The 13,922-nt window shown below is 45.4% G+C and overlaps 2 protein-coding genes across 2 annotated transcripts; both read right to left on the reverse strand.

Annotated features, from left to right (window-relative positions):
* Positions 1–708: 708 nt before the first annotated feature.
* On the reverse strand, positions 709–4,433 carry HEBP1 (heme binding protein 1). Its single transcript, XM_059816820.1, has 4 exons — positions 4,344–4,433; positions 4,041–4,179; positions 2,310–2,490; positions 709–983 (listed from the first exon to the last, which is right to left on the reverse strand). The coding sequence occupies exons 1-4, from the start codon at positions 4,419–4,421 to the stop codon at positions 812–814; spliced, it is 570 nt and encodes a 189-aa protein (XP_059672803.1). The 5' UTR covers positions 4,422–4,433; the 3' UTR covers positions 709–811.
* Positions 4,434–5,696: 1,263 nt separating this feature from the next.
* LOC104252779 (uncharacterized) lies at positions 5,697–10,743 on the reverse strand. The gene is made up of 3 exons (XM_009820263.2): positions 10,598–10,743; positions 10,069–10,198; positions 5,697–8,306 (listed from the first exon to the last, which is right to left on the reverse strand). The coding sequence occupies exons 1-3, from the start codon at positions 10,698–10,700 to the stop codon at positions 8,084–8,086; spliced, it is 456 nt and encodes a 151-aa protein (XP_009818565.1). The 5' UTR covers positions 10,701–10,743; the 3' UTR covers positions 5,697–8,083.
* Between the last annotated feature and the right edge of the window lie 3,179 nt (positions 10,744–13,922).

The raw sequence follows: 13,922 nt of genomic DNA on the forward strand, positions 1-13,922 counted from the left end.
GCCTGTATTTTTCTAATTCAACTAGATTACCACACACATTTCAGCTTTGGCCCTTGTGTAGGCTAGTTTTAAACAAATGTTACACACACGTAACAGGAAGGTGAGGAAACGATCTTGGGGTCTCCACGCCACATTGTCCAGCTGCTAGCTGAGATCAGGACATAAAACACCCCAAAACATCTCATCTCAAACAGAAGGATAGCTGAAAACAGAGACCTGGATCTTCCTCTAAAAGACATTTGTCAGTCAGATGACAGAAGCATTGCTCTCCTGCACACTATGAGTCAATGTAAAGGACACTTATTTTCACCACGTTGTGTTGGTAGCAATGCCCATGTCCCTTCAGACTGCTTTTGGAATGGCACAGATAAAAGCAGCATTTTACAGCTGCAAGCTCAAGAAGATAAAAAAGTCCCTGTATGCACTTCTGTCATGTTTCCTTGACTGCCTCAGGTGAGACTAATAGCCTGTCAGCACTTGGATGCAACTCCTGTCAGGCACCAGTCTTGCTAATTAAGTACTTTGTCTCAGCATTGAACTCTGGGAGCATGAGGGAGATAAAAGCAAGCCACCAAGAAATCATCAGGGTCTGTGTGGTTGAGGACTTGGTCCAGAACAAAGGGGCAGGATCATCAGAGGGCTCTGCAGTGTTCTTCTAAAAAGGCTGGTCCATAAAAGACCAAGCCATAGGTGTGGAGGGAGGAAAGGATGGTTTTCTGACTCTGCCAAATTGTTAGTTTATTTTGAAGAGGACAGGGACATAGTGCAGGGAGGCTAACAGTGCAAGCCAGCACCACTGGGAGCCAGATGCTCACTCTTTCACAAACCAGACCTCATTGCGTCGCCCATAAGGCTTCATGGGGGGGTCGTAACCATTGCAGAAGTAGAAATCCTTGCGGTATGCAGCTTCACTCCCCAGAGCAGACTTCAGCTTGGCAGCATAGTTCACATAATCCACCTCTTTGGCATAGCCACCAAACTGCCTGCAAAGAAACCAAGCACACAGAGGTGCTGAGCAGTCCTGGCAGAGCACAGAAAGGAAGAGAGGGGAAAAAATACATAACCACAATATTTTTAGCCAAGCATTTTGATCCAGGTCCCGCCAACACGCACTCGTGCAGGCGCTGTTCTTTGTGAACCTGCACACTTTGTCTGTGACAGATTAAGTCTCAACGGTTACACAGCAAGGGTGCAGTTATCCATTGGCAGACCCCAAACAGACCTCCCCCCCAAACAGACCCATGTATATCAGTCAGCAGAACGGCCCTGCCCTTTGAATCAACACCGTATCAGAGGAACAGCTTCCTAGAGCACAAGGTTATCTCCAAGTCTGCTCAGCCCGCAGTCCTTACACCAGTGATGTCAACAACCACGTTCACTGTGGTGTGAACAACCATCTGCTGGAAGCCAGATCATGAGGACTAGCCAAACTCTAGTGAGCCCAAGGAAAAGGGACGGTGGGAACAGAGATGTTAGCAATTACAGCCCACAATGCTATTTAAAAGGGGTGGGCTGGAATTGGTCTGGTTTTTGTTGACCTCCCACCAACAGGAACTGTTTCAACATTAGCCAGCACCTCATCACCCTGCCTCAGGGCCAAGGTTTGAGACAAAACAGCCTGTTCTTGCAGCAGTGGCCCACACCCGCAGCAAAGGCGAAGCAGCAGTCACAGGCAAGGAAGGACAGTCAGACAAAATAGTTCAAGCAAGGAGGCAGGGGAAGATCCAAGAGGTTAAATACAAGTTGAAGAGCTTATTGCTGTTGTAATGCTAGTTTGAGCCCAGCTTGTCAGTCAATAGCCAAAGACATTCAAAGGCTATTTGAAGCAATGCAATGGCTGCTTTTTTCCATGATGGACTCTGGCATGAGTCCATCTAAACGAGGCTTCAGCTGACATTTGTAGTTTGGTGCAAACCACACCAAAGGACATTCTTGACAACTAAGAACCATCCTGATCCCAGAAAGTGGGGAAAACAATAGTTTTCAGAGATTAGGAATGACTCAATACCTTCATATTCACCCTCCCCTGCTCTTTACCTCCCCAAGTGAAACAAAAATGCTTTCAGGGCTAACCTCTGCACTTGTTTTTCTAGTGAAAAAAAAAATATCCATATTCCAAATGGGTGCAGCAAGACCAATGATAAGAAATGCCATAAAACACCTGTCTTCAGTCTAGAAAGACCCCTCCATTTCTTTCCACCACATGCACCCATTGTCCAGCAAATCACCTGGTAAAACCAACACTGCTCTTCAGAGCACGCTAGAGACCTCAGCACTTGGGACTGGAAATCCCAAGATGAGTTTCTTACATGGAATAAATGGTCATCTCCTGTCTCTCTTCGATCTTAATGCTTTCATCACTAGGACAAGGAGGGTTGGCTTGAAACTGGCTCGGGATCCACAGAGAGACCTTCACTTTCTGCTGTAAGGAGCCATCTTCAGCAGGAAAAGCAGTGATGGAGACAGGAGCAGTCATGCCCATTCCAACCCCTGAAAGAGACACACAGACATTACTAAAGAAGTCTAGGTTCTCGGGAACTCATAGAATTAACAGGGGATTCACAAAAGCTAATTTTAGTTTAGGAAAATTCCTCACGCTGAACTCCTTGTACAGTCAGTTAAGAGTGGGGTCCTCTGGGGCATGCAGAACAGCCACGTTAGGCTTCTGCTTGGGCCAAACTTCTCTCTCCACTGACTGCACAAGGACCCCGGGAGGTAAGGGCCCCAGGTGACCTCTGGATGGCTTTTTATTAATGGTCTTGTTTCTATGGCTCTCAACCATATAGCTCATGCCACTGAGACACTCTGTTCTTCTGAAAAATCACCTCTAACACAACAGGGTCTATAGTTCTGGGGCAGGTCAGTGGCACATGTAAATCTACATCAGTATTTAAATTGTTATCATCCGCACTTAGTGGTGAGCCCATAGTCAATACTGGGTGACAGGAGCTTCCTCCTAAACCCTTCCAAATGCTTCCAGACATCCTAGAAGTTCCAGTGCCCCAAACCTCATAGCTGTTCTGGCTTTCAGCAGGACTGTCCATGCAGTCCACCACTCGAGGAACAGCATGCTGCTTCTCTGCTCATTACTGCCAAGAAGTACCACAGGGCACTGAAGAACGTATTTCCTCCCTCTTCTTCTTCCAGCAGTAGGGAACCTCCAACCCTCAGGATCAGGTAGCCACAGCCATCTTTTTCATTTACTTTGCTTTGATACCATACCTGTCTCTGTGGCACATGTTAACAGAAGGCACCCTTTCTCCTACAGCAACAGCGATAATCACCTTTCCAAAACATGCCACTGTAAATGCGATTTCCCTCTGCATCCAGCTCCTATGCCCATACGGACTATACAACTCCCTCTACCAGTTGCCTGAGAAAGATGTGAGAGCAAATGTATGCGCCTCAGAACCACTCTGTGGCCTTTTCCTCCTGCTACAGATGATTACCGACGCATATACTTTAGTAAATCAAGAAATAGAAGCAATCACCTGGAAGCACCATCATAAAACATTGTGAAGTATCATTAAAAAGCAAGCTCATTGTTCATTACCCTTTCATGAATAAAAATAGCCAGAGTATATGATAAAATACCAAGGTCATAAAAGTTATTTCACTGCCTACAAGGGCACATCACGGAACCAAAGTGCCCCAGATAACCTGGCTTTCATCAGCTTTCATCAGCTACCGCTCACCCAGCAAGCTGTGATAGATGTACGTGCGCCTATCCTCATGCTACCCCAGCTGCAAGGTTAACTCATTCCTGCTTAAACAAATCATTATTCAGATTTTCCTCTGAAACAGATATGGGTTAGGCATGGACTCATAGCATGAGTTGGCTGGGCAGGCTTTGACCTGTGGCAAGTTTATTTTTCCCAGTGAGGGGCCATCCCCATCACAGACCCCCGGTGCCAGGAGCTGCAAGCCAGGCAGGCCCGCGGTGTCGTCGCCTCCATCCATCTGGCTTTCACCAAGCCTCTGTTAGCAGCGGTCAACCACAAACATCCACCAAGCCCCGCGGGGCGGGGAGCATCTCTCACCCTTGTCGTTGGTTCCTCCAACGTACTTGAGGAGCTTGAGCACCCCTTCCTTTGAGGCTTCGTCAAACGGCTTCCCCGCCACCTCCACCGCCGCGAACCGCCCGCCCTCGCACGTCCTCTCCTCGTAGCTGAGCTGCTCCTGGGGAAGGGGAGGGGGATGGCGAAGTTGCCCGCTGCTCGGGACGGGCTGAGAGGAAAGCGCTGCCCTGAGGACACCCGCTCCCCCTCGCAGCACCTTATCCGGTCCGGCCGCCGCGGAAACCCGCTGGGGAACCGAGCCCGGCCGCCCGCCCCGCCACCTACCTTCTCCCCCTTGCTTAGCACCCGGTAGGGCCATGCCTCCACCGTGCTCAGCAGGGAGTTCTTGATCATGCCCAGCATGGTGCCGCTCGGCTCGGCTCGGCTCAGCTCGGCCCCGCTCGGCTCGGCTCGGCTCGGCTCAGCTCAGCTCAGCTCGGCCCCGCTCGGCTCGGCTCGGCTCGGCCCGGGCAAGGTGGGAGGGCCCGGCAGGCGACCCGCCGCCTGCAGGGCGGTGCACCGCCCCCAGGGAGCGCCCAAGGGCGGTCTGCGCCGCGGCGGCGGGCCGTGCGGGGCGCGGGTCCAGGGCAGCCGGCAGCCGGGTTCGGTGGGACTTGCCCGGGAGGAGATCCGGCCGCGGCGGGCTGTGGGAGCGGAAAGCCGGCGGCCCTGGGGGTGAAGTAATGGAGGACTCCGAGAAGTGTGAAGAGTAATAAAGTGCGGGAGCAGGTGGTGTTCATCCTGAGGGAGAGAGGAAATCTGAGGGAAATAAAATACAAGGGAGGGGAGGTACTGACCAAAGCACGTAATATATAGCGTGGAGAGGCACAGCTCTCCTGAAACTGCAAAATCATAACGTTTATTTTTTTTTTTAATAAACAGAAGTAACGGGTATCACAGTTATTGTCTTTTAAGACAGTGCATTTAAGGCAGTGCTCTGTGTCTCTGTGAATGTTTAAGCTTTAGGTAGGGGGTAGATCTTACAAGCTGCTGCTGATACTTGCTTTCCTTCTAGTGACCTCTGCATGTGTTCACAGCCCAACCGGTCGACTCCCTCCAGGTCCCTTCCCAGAAATATATGTGAATGAACACAACAGGGGGTTTAGACAGCTTATATAGCTGGGTATATTTATGTGCATGGAAGACTTTGATCCTTCATGATCATAAGTGGGTCTTAGTTGTATAAGCCATGTCAAAGGACAAGTGGCAGGTAGAGAAAGTGCCTTGCCCAGAATCGTTTAAGAAGAGGGTAGTGGAGGCAGGAATTGAATACTGATCACTGGGGCAGCCATGGATCAGACCAGCCTCCCCAGGCAGATGAGGCAGAGGCATCTCAAGATGGCTGCTCAGCTGGACTTCTGCCTCCTCAAATAGAAGGTGAGTGGCGTGGAAGCAGGCTGATGCGTAACTTTACTATACTCTTAAAAAAGCAAAAGAGAAAATTATAAAAGAAATGTGCCATTAAAGCATTTCCATCTAGAGACAGAGGGTGGTTCAAAGACAAAGAAGTTAAAGCAGCTGGCCATGGTCATCTGATCAAACAGGCCATGTTCAGGTTGGGGAACAGGGCTGGAGCCTGACATGGGCTTTCACAGGGTGAATGACAGGGGCTGCTATCAGTGGTGACAAGGCCACAGATCTAGTCATCTATTAACCATTTATATCATTTGGTTTATTCACCATTATACAAGAAATTGCAAAATCGTAATATACATTGTGTGCTGCAGCTTATTTGTTCTCTTTTAAAACAGTGAGTTTCTCCATTGAGCTGAGGAATTTTGCCAAAAATACCAACTTGCACATATCAGTATAGGAATACATGGACTGGGTCAGAGCAGAGGTCCATCTTGCCCAGTCCTCTGTCCCTGGCAGAAGCTGGTGGTGGCCTCCCACCTCCAGCCATCTGTGACTGAGGGAATTCCCTGACCCAGAAGTCTTACCTTTCTGTTTCATGTTGGATTTTATACAACTTCAGGTTGCCTGATAAAATGTTCATGTCTAAAATATGAACATGAAAGCTGACGTTTATGTTGTATTCTTCTTCTAGATAGGCCAAAGTGACCAGCAGTCCCTACAGCCCCAAGCAAAGTGCATAAAGCATCCCCCGGAGGGACCAGCAGTCTGTGCAAGTGTGCAGCTGGTGCTACAGCACAGCCTAGTAGCTCTGAATGCAGAATAACAAGGAGGAGGTTGATGGGGCCTGTCTCTCCTGTTATTCCTTGTAATTTAGGTAAAGATATTCTGGGATCAAAATACTCTACATTTCCTGAGAAATTATGATGACAACTTCACCAAAGGCACAACTGTATCTTTTTATCAGCCTTTTCACTGGCTTGATTTTTCCATTGTCTAGTTAATGAGTTTCCCTTGTTTCAAATTCCCAAGCAAATGCCAAAGAAAGACCTTCCAAGCTAGAGTTCTGTTATTTTCTGAAAACCTGAACTCAGAGAATTTACATCCGGGAAATATTTATCAGATTGTTTCATACACTCTCATACCTTCCCCACTCAACTTCCAGGTCACAGCCAAAATGCTGACTGTGTTAGTTCTTCTGGTTCATTTTGAAATATTTCATATGAAACTAGTTTTTCCCCTTTCCCTCTGGAGGTTATTGTAGTGTCACTGAACTTCTTTCCATAAACTCAGGCCTTGGGAATCCTTAAATAGCTAGTCTGCATCCTCACTGTTTATGACTGGAGACTGTTTGCAAAACAACTGTCATGCTAGCCTCCTCCACAACCATTTAGACATAATCCATTCTTTATTTTTGTTCTTATAAAATGCTTCATCCAGACCTTTAAAAAAAATAGTTTATTTTTGTCTCTGACTCTCCTGCCTATGTTTCAACAGATTTCAGGTATGCAGTTAGCTGCAATGCTGGATTTACCTTTAGAGACCTGAAGGGCAAGTTCACTCTATCGTCTGTTCAGTGCATAATTTGATTTCTGCGCTGTTTTTTATCACCAGTTCTATCATCAGGAAGCCATAGGCAAAGAGGAGCTGAAGGTGGGGTATTCTGGGTACTTCCTGAGGCACCAAAATCCTTGAGTTGCACAGTTACTGTTTTTCTACAGATCTTAATTGTGCTAAAGGATGTTGGAAAATGTCTGGAGGTCAGTGCTTGCATGTGGAGAAGATAGTCTACAAATTAGTCACCAATTGAATTATTATCTGTGATTTTGGGGACTGAACTGTCTCTTCAGCTATTTTGGAAAATCCTTCTAGACACCTATCTATGTCATTAGGTATCTAAATAATTTAGAAAAAACATCCCCTGGTTTCCACGGGTCTTGGCAGAAGTCAATGCGATGTCTTTCAGAGTGCTGGAAATTCTGAACATACCTGCTGAATAACAAGGTTTTGAGTGCCCAGTTCCAGGTAGCTAAAAAAACCCTCTTTGCAGAAGATAGATGTTCAAATTTGGTCCCCTAGAATCTGACACATCTTCAGTCTCGAAACATGATGCACAGACCAAGGTTATCCAACTCTACCCACCCTCTGAACATGTGAATGGGGCATTCTTTGCACTGACAGGGAATAGATTAAGGCTGCATTTTAAAACATAGCTTCCTCTCCCCCTCCCTGCCCAGCTGGAAATGCCAAGCACTAATCTATCTTTCTGCATTCATCAGGCATTCAGCACTTTTGAAGATCAAATTCCCCAGCTGTGTCAGATGGAATGCTATAAAAATAGGACAGAGGGAGAAATTCACCTGATCTTGATAGAAAGAGCTTCCTCTGGTAAGCAGAAAGAATGACTGTATAGCCTGAAGGTATTCACGCTCAAGTAGACTGAGCTTGTCAGCTCATTCTGCTTGGGACACAAAACGTCCATCTCTGAAGAACAGGGTCAGCTTTCATCTACTGACCTAGGTTTGAAAGGCAGCAACAAAATGCAGAAGTTCTGGTCTCCTTAGTAAAGCTGACTTGTATGTGCTTTACTTTATTCCCTCTAGCAGCGTCCCATGGAGAAAGGCTTAAGCAGATGAAAAAAACAAAGCTTTGCCTTCTTTTCTGGTAGAGAATCAACTCCTCTGAGGTCTCCTGCGAGCATACAACCTTCTCCTATGCATCGGAAGTCTCCGCAGCTGAGTATTTCCACGCCTCTGGCTCTGCAGAGCATTCAGTCGGATGGGAAGGACAGTTTTGCTGATGACATTGAGACGTTCATTCAGTTCTTCTAGCCTTTTCCTTATAGACTGGACTTCCCTCACGAGATTGTCCACAGCTGCGGAGACAGGACGGAGACTACAGAGAGAGTAATACAGGAGAATAACTCAGTGTGAGCAGTGTTCCTAAGCATGCAAAATAATTTACCATGGCCTTGTGTTTGTTGGTGGGGAAGTTGCAAGGAACCATTAAAAGGTGCTTCCAAAGCCACACTGACCCTCAGGTGGTGGGAACTCATATGAGATGCCCCTGTCTGAACCCAGGAAACCACGAGCTTCAGGACCAGCATGGGTGACACGCTTTTTCCATCACCACCAAAGTGCAGCTGGCTGGTTTAGGAGCTCCCAGAAGCACTTCACAGCACCCCTGCTTTAAGGGGGGGAGATGAAAACCATCCTGTGTAGCTGGAACTGGCAGGGGTTGGGAAGAAGAGAGCAGCAATGCGTGGGATCACCTATGAGGACTTCCTGATGAAGGGCAGGCTGCTGTGTGCCATGGTGCAGCTGTGATTGCACAGCCCTCTGGTTGCTCCAGGCTATGCCTCTGCCTGAGCTGAGGGAGGGGGAGACCCAGGTTTTACATCAGGATTTGGCAAGGTGAGGGCTGCACTGATGCACCAGTGTGCTTGGGGGTAACACTGACCCTTCCTTTGGAGGGCTTCCTCAAAGTCTCCCTTTGGGTATTACGAAGCTCTGATGATCACTCTAATCTTACCTGATATTAATTAGTATTAATTAGCCTCTCTGTTAACCAGGAGCAGATGTGGAGGCTGGGCCAGTGATTCCCATGGATTACTGTCAGTCCTCAATATTTCCAATGGACTGGCCTATGTCCTTTTCAGCAAACTCTTAATTGAAAGCCCTATGCAGGAAACATGGCTGAATAGTCTCATTACATCTCCCTGGACTAAAGTTAGAGTTTTCCGAATACATGACTTAATGTCATCCCTGATAATCTTAGGCATCAATTAATTTCAGCACTGTCAGTGTCAAAGTTGTGATGAATTCTGTGCTAATAACAGCAGCCACCATGCAGTAAGGGAGAAATCCACTTGATGCTAAAGACCAGCATATAATCTATCAACTATATCCTCCTGAAACCCTAATTTGTACAGATACTGTGTGACCTTCTGACTAGTGCCATTTTATTCTTCTAGCCTTTCCTCTTCAACTGGTTTAATGCCTAGCAGCTGTGGACAGATATTATTTTCTTTCTCCTAAAGAGAAAGCTGAGTTACAGAAGAGGACCACTTGCTTTAGGAACAATTCTGATTTAAGTGATATTTAGGTTTCTAGTATTCCCTACTCTTCTCTCTTTCATTGCCTTTTCCACGCTGTTTCTGGAAATTTCAGATTAAATTAAATAAATGATTGAACACACTCACAAAATTTAATATTTCCAGTAATGCAAAGGGGGAACTATGAGGACATGCACTAGTGAATATCTTTCTCTGATCTGGGTGTTACAGAGATTGAAATCAAAAACAACACAGACCAAATCAACTGCTTCTCCCTGCCTTGTGGCCAAGTCCATGTGTGGATTTGTAGCACAATTAATTTTTCCAGCCTATTCTCACAGGAGTGAGGTGCCGATGACAGCCTAAATTTTCTTTAGGATAATTCTTACAATACAGTCATGGCAATTGAGAATGTTTCACAATAAATAGTCAGCAGAATACTCAGTTTACTAGAGTAATCAGAGCTGCTAGCACAACAGATACCAAGACAGCGGGATTCATCTCCCCACAATTGAGCAATCTGAAAGTTCACCTTAAAGAATCCTGCTCAAGGAAGGACACTCAAGAGAGGACTGAATCCCACCTCCAGATGAAAGGAATTACCTGGAGAACTCGGGCAGTAAAGCATTTGGGTTGTTGAGCAGGGTGTGTTTCATTTGCCAGAAGATGCCATTTCCCCATTTCTCAAGTGTTTGAGTAATGCTGTTAATGCCTTCTATGTTGACCTTGTCAGCTAGGTTAGCAAGACGTCCATGGAAGAGAGGAAGATAAACATGACAGAACACGAAAACATGAGCCAGTGATCTCAATTTGATTCCACTCCCCATCACTTGAACTGAGTTGCAATGAAATGCCAAATATTCAACATATGGAGTATCTAAATTAAAAAGCAGATAACTCTCCCTCACAGTGTAATTCTCTGCCTCTGGTTGCCCACGTTTTCTTCTGCGACCGGATACCCCATCTGGTTATTCCTAAAACCATTTTTCTCTCCAAAAATCTCAACAGCTTCCCAGGAATCAAGAAAGAGCACTCATGAATGAGCACTGTGTGTCTCACTCCAAGGACACAATAGGCAAATCGTCATCCCTGAGTTAGCGAATGCCTCCCAGTCTGACCCACCACTTCTTACCACCTTCTCTGTAGTTCCATTTCTGATGCTGGTCCAGAAAGTCCTCCTGGGATTCACTGCAGGGCAAGAGGACAAAGAAGAGGAAAAGAGGAAGAGCCACCATGGTGGCTGTTCGTAGGACCTTGAATTTCCGCTGCTCTGTGAAGACAAAAAATCTTGCTAACTGCTTTATTTCTCTTTTTCCTCTCCTTCTCCACCTCCCACCTGTCAACCCAACAAGAAATTTCTCTCTGATGATGAATTTCTTTAAAATGTTGTTCAGGTTGCTCAGCTTAGCTTTTACAGAAGCACAGGGACTTTTCTTTTTCACAAGTACAAACCTCCTTACTTTTTTTCAAGTCATTGAGTGGTGCAGACATGCTTCATCAACTGGTAGCAGCTAGGAAAGTAGCTTTGCTTCATATATAGCCATGTTGGGATAGAACCTTATAGCTATAAATGTTCTATGAATGTCAGGAGGAGGTACTACAAAGTATTGAAATAGCTGCGTCCTCACTTTACAATTAGGGAAAGCAAGGTACAAACCGGAGAAGCAATTTATCAAGCATTTAATAGAGGCCAGAATAGGAAATTGTTCTTTTTGATCTGATCCACTAACCAGTGGCATTAACAGATGCTGCCCAGCAATGGAGCCTCAAAGGCAACCCCCCCCCCCCCCCCCCGCCTTGCCTTGGTGCCAGGGGGTCAGTTCCTCCTGAGCAAATCTGCAGAGTAGGCAAGACAAGTATATGAACTGATATGAGCATTTACCAAAGTTCCTTGTCTGCTTTCAAGTTTACCATCATTCCCAAGCCAATGGAAGTCAACCCTAACCTACAGGCTCTCCTGGACAAGTACCATCTCGAAATGTAAGAGGACATGTCTGTCTCTCCACAGCTTACTCATGCTAATTTGTTATTCTGTCTTAATTAAGTAGTCCCTCAGTGTTGAATCTGATATTTTTATTCTTTTTAAAATGTCATGAAGTGGATGAGGCCCTTAGGGACATGGTTTAGTGGTGGACTTGGCAGTGTTAGGTTAACGGTTGGACTTGATGATCTTAAAGGTCTTTTCCAACCTAAATGATTCCATGATTTTATGATTCCACAAACAGCTGTTCTGGTAGAAACTGCCTGCAAATATCAATTATGCATATATTTCACATAGCAAACAGAAAAAATGCATTGCCAAGTTCATGGGTTTCAGTGATGATTTCAGTCATCTGTAGTCACAGTGATGGAGGGGCTAATGTGAGAACTAGGCACATTCAGAAAATGCAAATTATTCCCCTGTTCAGGTACATGCATCAAAAGGCTAAGACCTCACTGCAAAATATGAGGACATTAAATTGCTTTTTGAATATCATATAACCCTCACCTCCTAACCATCTGGGAAGAATTCAGCCACCCCAAAACCTACTAGAAGCTGTAGCAGATAAAGCAGGACATAAATAAATCCTTTTACTTTGTGCCTTTCTTACATTCAGTCACTAGCGTATTTTAATTGCAACTGCATTTATTTTTCCATATATTTAAAATAGCAGTATGAATATAGCCATACTGATGTAAAATGTCATGCTACTTTAAAAATATTACTTTCCACCTGTCAGGATGTATTTTGTATTTTCTAATTGCAGTATTCATTTAAAGGAAAAAAAAAAAATTACCTTCTCCTACCTCACACATACATACACCTTTTCTTCCCCCCAACTCAGAGATGCCAAAATGAAGATCTCTGAGAAGGCTTGATGATATCACCAAGGCACATAATGAAAAGGTCTTCATGGATCTTCTTGGAAATATTTGTATTGACACCACAGCTCCTCTGCCTCTCTGCATTTCCAGATAAATACTCCAGCCGTTAGACCTTTTTTTTTTTCCTCTTTCTTTTGATGACTATGCACTGCACATGCCTTTTTAATCTTCCCTGACGGGAAAGGACTTCCCAGACGCCAATGCCTCTCATTGCAAATGATTTGAAAATGCTGCCAACATCAAGGAGGCAGTGTGGCTTCCCAGCTCATTTTAAAACATCCTGAAGAGACTGTCCATTCCTTACCCTTTCCACCTTGCACCTGTTTCAGTACCCCAGAGCTGGGATAATTTGATTTTCCTGTATTTGTTAAAAGAGGGTGGTGATAAATTCCACCTGCATTTGATACTGAAGATCCACCCTACCTGATCTCAAACTTTTTAAAACATCAGGGCCCCTCACAGACCAGTTTCTTTGTAGGTTTGTTCCCTGCATTCCTGAGGGCTTATTGTAATTTATTATCATAGTAAACATCAGGTTATAATCATCTTTGAAATAGATTCCCATATCTCAGACACTTATATAGAAATTGAGCAATCTTCCCTCTCTTAGGTGGAATTGTAGAAGGCAAATGGATATTCACTGTTAAGGTTTCTAGCAGAAAAATTCTGCAGGGTCATCTGTAATAGGAACCAGATCCCAAGCCCATTGCAAATATGTCTTTGGATCCGTTGCAGTATCGCACTGGAAAATACTGTCAGGGTAGAACACAGACTGACAAGCAGGGAAAAATTTCTTACATCCTTGGATGAAAGCTCTTTCCTAAGTCCAGAGAATATCAACAATAACATAGAAGCTTTGTTATTGTTACTATTAATTACAATAACATGGAATGCTTTCTGTCAGAAAATTACATCGTATTTTGCCCTTGGAGCAGGGTAGGCTCAGTGATTCACCAGACAGTCCCTTCATCTGCAAGCAATGAAGACAGACATACTCGTCTCATTATTACACAGTATTTTTTTTCTTCTTTTAACCTCTCAATTCCTCGCTCCAACATGATAAAAGAGCTCTGCTAGCTCAATACCCTGAGCAGAGCCCTGCTGGGATTGGCAGTTGTGCCATCCAAGCCTGAATCCCTGCCCCAAAGCAAAGTAGCACTGCCAGGATTTGAACTCCTATTTCTGTATCCCTCTCCCGTTCACCCTTTCTGTTTCTTGCTGTTTCAGTATACTCCATTTCCAGTGCTCAACCAACCCTACATGCAGCTGGGAATGACAACAGAGCACTGAGATTTCACTGGTACCTGCCCCAGACTTTGACATACTAAGGTCAAGTGTGATGACTGAAGTCAACTACTGCTCATGCTTTGTGCTGCCTTCTTGCATATGGGGGAATTGCCTAGGTCCTACTGCAGACATGTGAGTTGTTGCATTACAATTCAGAGCTTGCCTGCCCTTTGTGTATCAAGGGGGTTTGAAACCTTCCCCTGCACTTCTGACTGCTCTAAACATATACGCTCTCCTGACGCCATGCATGAGCATACCGGTGTGTTAGCTCAAGCCCGTGCTTGCTTTGAGAGGAGGATTTTGTT

The sequence above is a fragment of the Gavia stellata genome, chromosome 4 (genome assembly GCF_030936135.1).
Source record: "Gavia stellata isolate bGavSte3 chromosome 4, bGavSte3.hap2, whole genome shotgun sequence".
NCBI lineage: Eukaryota > Metazoa > Chordata > Aves > Gaviiformes > Gaviidae > Gavia > Gavia stellata.

Excerpts from the sequence above, each read along its gene's own strand:
- HEBP1 (XM_059816820.1), bottom strand. The coding sequence starts at position 4,421 with ATGCTGGGCATGATCAAGAACTCCCTGCTGAGCACGGTGGAGGCATGG. Across the intron at positions 4,180-4,343 it reads TGCTAAGCAAGGGGGAGAAG|GAGCAGCTCAGCTACGAGGA; the intron begins GTAGGTGGCGGG and ends CCCCTTCCCCAG. Across the intron at positions 2,491-4,040 it reads TGGAGGAACCAACGACAAGG|GGGTTGGAATGGGCATGACT; the intron begins GTGAGAGATGCT and ends TGTCTCTTTCAG.
- LOC104252779 (XM_009820263.2), bottom strand. The coding sequence starts at position 10,700 with ATGGTGGCTCTTCCTCTTTTCCTCTTCTTTGTCCTCTTGCCCTGCAGT. Across the intron at positions 10,199-10,597 it reads ATGGAACTACAGAGAAGGTG|CTGACAAGGTCAACATAGAA; the intron begins GTAAGAAGTGGT and ends TTGCTAACCTAG. Across the intron at positions 8,307-10,068 it reads TTACTGCCCGAGTTCTCCAG|TCTCCGTCCTGTCTCCGCAG; the intron begins GTAATTCCTTTC and ends CTCTCTCTGTAG.